This window comes from Triticum urartu, chromosome 7A, assembly GCF_056163025.1.
Source record: "Triticum urartu cultivar PI428250 chromosome 7A, HENAU_Tu73, whole genome shotgun sequence".
NCBI classification, from domain to species: domain Eukaryota; kingdom Viridiplantae; phylum Streptophyta; class Magnoliopsida; order Poales; family Poaceae; genus Triticum; species Triticum urartu.
In genome coordinates, this window is record NC_141879.1 from 324,307,670 (window position 1) to 324,316,373 (window position 8,704).

At 40.5% G+C, this 8,704-nt stretch overlaps 1 protein-coding gene across 10 annotated transcripts; it reads left to right on the forward strand.

The window, feature by feature from the left end:
• The first annotated feature begins 393 nt into the window (after window positions 1-393).
• On the forward strand, window positions 394-7,134 carry LOC125525825 (uncharacterized). Of its 10 annotated transcripts, none has more exons than XM_087534447.1 (15): window positions 394-956; window positions 1,109-1,207; window positions 1,281-1,323; window positions 1,460-1,581; window positions 1,909-1,976; window positions 2,078-2,232; window positions 2,322-2,412; window positions 3,049-3,199; window positions 3,324-3,435; window positions 3,840-3,906; window positions 3,979-4,028; window positions 4,106-4,166; window positions 4,961-5,119; window positions 5,948-6,032; window positions 6,811-7,134. In XM_087534447.1, the coding sequence occupies exons 2-7, from the start codon at window positions 1,197-1,199 to the stop codon at window positions 2,337-2,339; spliced, it is 417 nt and encodes a 138-aa protein (XP_087390573.1). In that variant the 5' UTR covers window positions 394-956; window positions 1,109-1,196; the 3' UTR covers window positions 2,340-2,412; window positions 3,049-3,199; window positions 3,324-3,435; window positions 3,840-3,906; window positions 3,979-4,028; window positions 4,106-4,166; window positions 4,961-5,119; window positions 5,948-6,032; window positions 6,811-7,134. The 10 variants fall into 10 exon arrangements, with proteins under 10 accessions (XP_087390573.1, XP_087390572.1, XP_087390571.1 ...); XM_087534446.1 differs by having other exon boundaries at window positions 395-956; window positions 1,103-1,207; XM_087534445.1 differs by having other exon boundaries at window positions 397-973.
• Window positions 7,135-8,704: the final 1,570 nt, after the last annotated feature.

Below are 8,704 nucleotides of genomic sequence, written 5' to 3' on the forward strand. Positions count from 1 at the left end.
GTTCATAGCATGCATGTATCAACTACAACAACCATGGAAAAATTGATTAACATGTAAACAATCCGCCAGGAACATTTTATAGCAAAAGTGGAGCAAAATTGAGACATGCTAGGGCACTCCATAATTGCCCACAAGGGCATGGATGGATAGAGCATAACTATATGTCCAAATCATCCTTACTGAAGCAACTCAGAACAAGCATGGATCTCACTGTAGTATCATGATTACATGGCATTTAAAACTATAATGAAGCTACCCAACTCACCTCCACAAGGCTCCCCCGATTGGAGCTTCGTCGGCCGTTCGATCTGCCTTTCTGGCGCGCCTGAGCCGTTGGATCTTCACAACAGTTAAAATCAATTTTCATCTCATGGTGGTTTTTGTTGTCCAATGACTGGTGGGCTCGCGCGTTGGTTGGCTGGGTTGCCCGTTTGCAGGTGCAGGTGGTTTTGCCCAATCAGCTCGGCGCGCCCGCACCCAATCACCCGCGTCTCGCCCCACTCCCACCCCAGCCGCCAAAGGAACCCTAGCCCTCTTTCTCTTTCCCCTCGATCCCCACGAGCCGCCGCACCCCTCCTCGATCCCCACCATCCTCTCCTCGCCAGTAGCTGCCGGCCGACCTCGTCTCTCCACTCGCCTCCTCCTCTCCTCTATCATGTCGTCGTCGATCCCACCGCCAGCCTTCTCCTCTGCTTGCCTCCTCCTGTCCTCTTCCATGTCACCGTCGATCCAGATTGGACGTAGGTCGTCTTCGCGGTGCGGGTGAGGATGTAGGGGAGGTGTAGGATGCGGACGACAAGGGAAGGAGGAGGCCGGCGAGGAAGGCAAGCAACAGCGGGGAAGGAGAAGGTGAGCGATCCTAGCATGGGGAAGGGGCAGGGTGAGGCCTCGCGCACCTGCCGGCGGCCGGCAGGTCGACTTGTTGCGCCACCGCGTTGTCACCTCCTCTGCACCATGTGAGGCGCCACCCATGGTAGTATCTTCCCTGAGTCTTCCTTCTCTGATTTCTAACTTTATGCTTTGATCTATTGTATTGACATAAATTGTGAGGTCGACTGTTACACCATGGTATGTGTAGTGCTAACGGTTTCCTGCTGGGCAGCTGCAGGCCTGCAACATTTATAGAGGAGGATTGCAGGTGTCGATACAATGGAGCAATTTCTGGCTTTGTAGTTGGAGCATAGCCTCGATTATGCATGATTTTGGGGTAAGTTCCTGGTGGTCCTATCTCGGATCAATTCCTTTGCTTTCCTGCTAACCTTCTTTTCCTTCTTCATCAGGTTTTGCTCTCTCCCTGTGTGCTACACATTTCTGCTCTCCCCAGTAGGTACAGTTAGTATGAAATAGGAGTAATACATCCTGGACCCAGCTCTCCATTATTAGAATTTGGTTGCTACTTCTTGCTGATCAGTTACAAAGTATTAATTCAAGTAATTTGTTATGTATAATTTGTCAAAAGCAATTGGATGTTAATCTGCTATGGGCAGCGGCGGTGCATCAAGGTGCAAGGCAGCAGCGGCATGTTCATAGTATGCTAAAGGATGAACTCCTACTTTTTCTGATGCTAGCTCATTGCTGCAGGTTAGCTGCCACCTTCTCCCCCATATGTTAGCATTGTGCTTTGCAAACTGAATATTTTAGCATATTGTTTCAACCAAACATGATGTGATATTTTAGACTAACTAAATAACCTCTAGAATTTTGATCCTGATTAGTATATAGACATTGGCCATTGGCCATATTTGTTACAAAAAAAGTGATGTGATATGCATATGCATTTGCAACTCTTGAGCTTTTAAAAAAAGAGTTGATATGTGACCCTCCCTTTGCTACTGTAATATAGAAGTAACGTCAAAAAACTCATGTTGGGTGCCAACTGATGTATCTCATTGCTTACATATATACCAGCCTGCTTACATCTCCCAAGATATCCTCTTGGTCAAGGCAATTGCACATGATGAAGCCACTCATTTTAGGTCAGTCCATGGCATATGTGTCTACTTCCTTTAGATGATTCTTCTATGCGACGGTTGAAAAATATAAGGTTTGTCGTGTGATATTGCTTTCTTTGGTGTAGTGGTATACCACACTCTGAGCAATAGGACCAAAAACAGGAAGATAAATTTTCACAATTCGATTCTTCATATTTTCCAGAAGTACGGCCACCTTCTGCACAGTGCCCTTGCATTAGTGTTCTTATCAAATAAGTTTCTTTCCGTAGAATTTGTTCAGGTCTTGTCTCGCTCACACCTCAAAATGCGAGTTTGGGAGCGCGGTGCTGGCATAACTGATATCCCCCTTGATCTTTGTTAAATTTGTAGGATATGCATTGTGCTTAAACATGAGTGCTCGCTCGCCGAACGTTGGCCCTCGGATGAATTCGGCGCTTGAATCGAGCTGACGAGCCCCATGGTTGGTTTCTCCTCCTACCTTCAGATCCACTCTTGCTCATTCTCCTTCTGCCCCCATATTTGGCTTCTCCTTTAACTCCAAATCCACTCTTGCTCATTCTCCTCTTGACACATGTGTTGCATTGTCACCTTAGTTCTAGGCAGTGATTACTAGAAAGCATTATCACGTTTGAGTGCATTTTCATACTTTCTGAAGCATTTTAATTTTATGGATATGGGCATTCAGTTGAGAACTGAGAACAATTTTGTTGCACTTCTTCAGATGATAATTTTATCGGTTATAGTTAGTTAGTTACAATTACTAGAAGTAGCAAAGGTCTGGGTTATATTAGAGCTTGAGTTGGGAGCTATGCCTTTTTACATTCCAGATTATGCAAAGAGATTGCCATGTTTTTTTTCTGTTTCGGTTTAGTATATTCCCTTATATGTCCAGTTTGTTTTCCGTAGAACAAAATATAAATGTTCATGTTGTAATGGATGGATATGAATTGATGCCATCGTCATGTCATGTAAATTAATTGCAGAGCAGATCTATATTTTTGTTGGCACTAAAAGTGAAACCGAATTTGGGACCAAAACTTTTCAAATAGCTCTGAATATAAATTGTGACCTTGTCCTGTTTGGGGTGGAGCTGCAGGGGGTGAGAGGTGGATAACAATACGAGAAGGAGCATGCCATGGAGGAGTGCAAGCAGCGGCACTCCTCCGCAATGGGGTATGGCTGCAGGGGAGGGGACGCAGCCAACGACAGGAAGAAGAAGCAGGTCGTCGAGGACTACAAGCAGCAGGGTAAGATGTGTATATTTTCAAACGATCTTGACTGTTTTGCAACATGTATTGCATTTCCAAGGATGATCGTTTTGCTTATTTATTATTTGTTATGTTCTCTGAAGATTATTTTTGGCCCATACAGTTTCCTTTGACTGGAAGTCTGAAACTGAAGATAGGGCATATTGTTTTGGTTCTGAGTGGCTGGAGATATTGTTGCTTGATGTCCCTAGAGCACTCGGACCCTTCCAAGATAGGTGAGCTTGATTTCTTCTGAACTCTTGCACCACAGTACATGAAAAGGAATATGTCTGCCTATCAGCACCATTTCTTGAGGAGGATTGTTGTTTCCCCTTTATTTTGGCACACCTTTCATGTGTTGGAGTTTTTCTAGGTAACTTTACATACTAGGCATCAGTGCACTTTTAGATAGTACATTAGCCCCGATGGTGCTATCTTTAATATCTATTTTTGCGCTTTTCAAATTTTCTACTACGCTATTTATCATGTTCAGGGATTATGACTTTACACATGTAATGCTGATTTGAAAACTTCCCTTGATTTGTTCCTCAAATGTTCTGAGAGTGTTGCGTATTAGGAAACCTCTTGGATAGTTAAGGTGTTGTGTGAGCTGACTAATATAAAGTTATATTTCCAGCAGAAGATCTTTGGGATTGACGTTCTGATGAGAAAGTAGCATACGGATGGATTGACATGAACTATTCAGTGTAGGTTCAAACAATTCATTCATTCATTGCAGGTTCAGCATGTCTCATTATGTCTTTTTGCTTCATATTCAGGGTTGAACTGCGCTATATTTCTTTCATTGAGGCGAGGGTGATTCCAGTAGGTGAGGTGCATTTTAGACATCCGGATGTCTTGCTATGTTCAGGTGGTACCATGTCTAAATTAAGATTTCCCTTGCAGATTTTGCTTGGCGTACTCGCCTTTTTTATTGAAGTTGGGTGTCCGTCTTCTCTGCGGCAAGGTGAGCTTATCCAATTTACTTTGTTCAATCCAGAGTCAAGATTCATATCCCCTTCACTGTCATTTCATTTGTGAGAATTTATTCCATTGATCCATGTTGTCGGCATCCTGACAATTTATCTTCTTCTGCTGATCACAATTGCTTCTGAACACACCGACCCATCTCATTGAGGAAATTCCCCTGCTCTGCTTAATTAAAATTAATGTGAAATATGTTTCTACCAAAACTAATTACAATTTATTCTTTTTAGTTTTTACTGATTTTCACTATGAAATATTGGGGCCCGAGTAGTTCAGTTCAATTCCCGGTGGATATGGCACACACATGTATCATCGCTATTATCGTAATTGATACCAACACCTTGACTGAATCGCATAGAGTAGACTGCCCTGATAATTCTTGCACAGCTAAGCTATCTGTAACATAGAATAGACTGTGAGCATGCCCTGGGGACCTGTCTAAATAATTCCTGTACACATGGACGCTGGGTATGTTTGTAATCGCCCAAGAAATTAGCAGCTGGAGATTATTTGTTGAAAAATCTAACGGTGTTTCATTATCATCAGCTGCTATTTCAGTAGTTCTAAAATGTTCTGCAAGATAATGTATAATGAATACATAGCTATGTTCATGTATGTATAGCTTTGCATAATAATGTTTTGTATGGCAAAGGTTCATATGGTTGGAAGGGAAATTAGTAGCTGCACCTTGGTACCTGCAAATAATTTGTTTTACAGTGTCCCTTGATGGTTCTCCACTTCAGACACTAAAGGTACCGATGGTGCTTTGTTTAGGATCTAGGGAGTCAGATTGCGGATTACATGTAGTGGGGAAGTAGAGAGGGGGACGAGGAAGAGGACACCGTCGGTGGCGTGCTATATCTCACTAGGCGACAATGTTGAGAGGGTGCCTGGCATCAAGAACCCGACATGCTTTTCCGAGTGTTCGTTGAGGTGAGCCACCTGGGCCAGTCTATGGGTTGAGGTGGTTTGATAATCCTGGATTGTTCCTCTTTTTCCTGCGTTTTTTCAAGAAATGACTTTATTTATTGGAAAATGGCAATATCGTTTACAAGTATACATGAAACAAACTATTTTTCCTACACCTCTTTGTTCTGTGTAATGGTGCTCTTGGTTGAGTGTGCTGACGAAAGAGATTCCATGCTACAGGCTAGGTAGCTTCTCAGTAACTCTTTGTGATTTACTTGCAATGTTATACTTTGCAAAATTGTTCCTTGCAATCCTAAAATGGTTTCTCAAAACATGGGAAAATTTACATTCTAAAAATTGTAGGCACACTGAGTGAAGCATATATATAAATTCTATTATAACAGAGGTCAGGTATATATATGCGAATTGTTATAATATGATTTTATTAGAATAGAGGTCAGGTACTACCATGACGTAAGGAGGGAGTGACACCAAGTTTTTTATATATTGTGATTTCAGTTTTCATCAATGTCGCTATTATTGTTATTATCTCTTTGTAGCTTCATATAAAATCAGTACTGACATGGTCATTTTACAGTGTAAAAATGGTAGGTGGTAGAATCATAACCTGTGACTGAGTGCCTTAAGAAGTTCTTTTCATTATTGTTAATTAATATAATGTTTAGGGCCAGTTTATATGCGTCGTCGAAAAATATGAGTAAAATCAGTGAATATTTTGCATTGCCTTGGTGTTTGGTGTGTCTATTGCATAATCACTTTCTTTTTTGCTTCTCTTTCCAAGCAAGGACCAGGCTGGGAACATATGTTTATAATGAAGTTCTTTCATTGCAGATCTATGCTGTCGCGGCAACACAGGCCAATACACATTCAGGAAATATGTCACCAACTTCCCCAAGGTCCCGCATCGTCTACTCAGGTTAATTCTCGGTCTACAACCTCCAAAACCTGCAATTCTATTTTTAAAAATGCTTAAGTGCCCATTGCTCTAAGCGTCAGCCTATCGTTTTGCTTATGCTTCATGATTTCCTGAACATTGATTTCTATTAAACTTGTTTTTTAAGTTTTCATGCTGATTACTGATTGTGGGAGCTGAATTGTGCTCCGGTGGAAGTGTTAGAGTGTAGCATTTTTGTAAGCAGAATCTATATCCATTCCTATTGGGAACATACCCATGTAGGTTTTTGTAAGAATCTTGTAGGAGCATGCTACTAGGACTTATGTAGATTGGCTATTCTAGACATTGGCATGAGAATGGTCTGCATCCTATATATGGTCTTAGTGTGTCTAAAAAAGCGCGTGTTAAATAACTGTCAGCACAACGGTTTCTAACCAATAGAAAGTTACTCCTGTTGGTATATATGAGGCAATGTCTATTTTTTTTAGAATAATGGTTTTATTAATTGGATGATTATCACTTTCATGGTGCGCCTACTTTCAGATATGTAAAATCCAGGACTCTTATGTAATGTGCCTTCAATATCTATTCAACAGTTGAATAGCAACATCAAATCATTCTCTCGAACTTATCATATCATGCTCTCTAACTTCTTGACATTTAATTTCAATTAAACAAATCTTGTTCATAGCGAAAAATATATTTTATAGAAAAGCAGCCCTTTATTCTGTTTATTACCTCTAGCTACTTCTACTGTAGTCCTTGCTTAATACTGATGTTTGTCTTGTGATTGATTCAGGATATTCTGTGCCCCAAGCCCTACAGAATAATGCCCAGTCTAATTTCAGCAGTGGGCATGACAGCCTCAAACTTCTCTCTTCAATATTGAAGAAGCGGCTTACTCAGATCAATGGGCATGCACTTAGAAAAATAGCTAAAGAGTACGAGATATTCCTAGTGTAAATAAAGGGCATGCTGTGCTCATAAGTTAGACAGAAGCAAAATGTTATTTATTATGCTCTTGTTGTATCCTCGGACATTTTCTTCCACCTACCTTGAATATCTACTTTCCCACCGTCGTACAGAAACTGATGTTATTATTTGTGCATACTCTTTGTCTTAAGTGGGCTTTCTTTTAAAAAAGCATGCCTTTATATTACCCAAATAACATAACAAATTATGCATCCTCAAGTATATATTTTAAGAGATGAGTCTTAATTTTTCATATAAATGGGTTACAAATTGTATGGATTCAAATTGGACTCCGTCATTTGGTGCAACTAAATCTATGCTTGCAGAGAAATCCGAGGTAATAGGAAGGGAGAAATCTCACCAGTTTCAGTCGCAGAGTTTCACTAGGTAGCATATGGGCCTTTTGGATACCTGTGCTTCCATATGCGACAGAAGTTATTCTTTTGATGCACATGCAAAATAAAAGTTTTTTTAGAAACACTGCTAAAAGACCCTCCTTAGTAGGTTTATAGATGCCGTAAAAATATTTATTTTCATACATTAAACTCGAAATTCTTAGCGTGTACTAGAAAAAATAAACGTGTTTACAACATGGCATGATTTAAACTTGGGCTTTCTGCTACCAAAATAAAATGTGCATATGCATCCAGTTGTGAACAACAAACACCATTTTTTCTGTTAAGGAAAATTATATTTATTGCTACGCGTGCTTGACCACAGCTAAACCAACTGAACATAGATTTAATTTTAAATAGGGCTTTCTCCTACCGAACTAAGATGTGTATTTACATTGTTTGTCCCTACTAAAGGAAACTAACTAATGCCTTTTTTTATCGCAAGCATTTTGACATCCACAACTAAACCACAATTTTGCATCGCCGAGTTGTGGTTTGTATGCTTAAAATACCTTTTTAACTGAGCTTGAAAATTCTTATGTGTAGTGATATTGTACCTAACACTTTGTAAAGAACAAATGAAACACTTTTCAAATAACTCTTAAGTCTAAACCTTGTGCCATTTGACATGATAATCGTAAGTGGTTGCTAAAGAGTTTGAATTGGTAAAGTGGTTGCATCCGCTGTTTCAAGTCTGGACTATTCCTCCATGCTAAAACCTAATTTAATTTTCAAAACACTTCGTGTTTGAAATGGACATTGTGCTATATGGCGTAATGAGCCATTTGTGTTACCATGCATGCTGAGTAATCCGAAATAATAGGAAAGGAAAAACATCACCAGTTGAGTACGCTTCTCCCGCACAAAGGAGGAACCGAGGAAGAAAAGAAATACACAGGCACGATGGATGCAGGCGCTGCTGCTTCATATTCTACTCCGGACGGGCCACACAAAGAATTGTTCCTGGACCGGGCTAGGTATCCGAACGGCCCACACAAAGAATTGTTTCTGGACTAAGCTAGGTAGCATATGAGCCTTTCAAATACCCATGCCTCCATATGCACAACACAGAGAGGGTTTTTCTTTTCGTGCACATGGAAAATAAAAGTTTAGTGCAAACACTGCTAAGATAATGCATCCTTAATTGGTCTATATAGTATGACTTAACATATAGGCTTTCTACTACCAACATCGAATATGTTCTTGCAAAATGAAACTATTTTCATCGACAACATGTCTTTAGCGGGTCTCTGCGCTATTTGGCTCAACGGGTCAACTAGTACAAATAACAGCAGACCAAGGACTTAGCAAAATCCTAAATCCCTG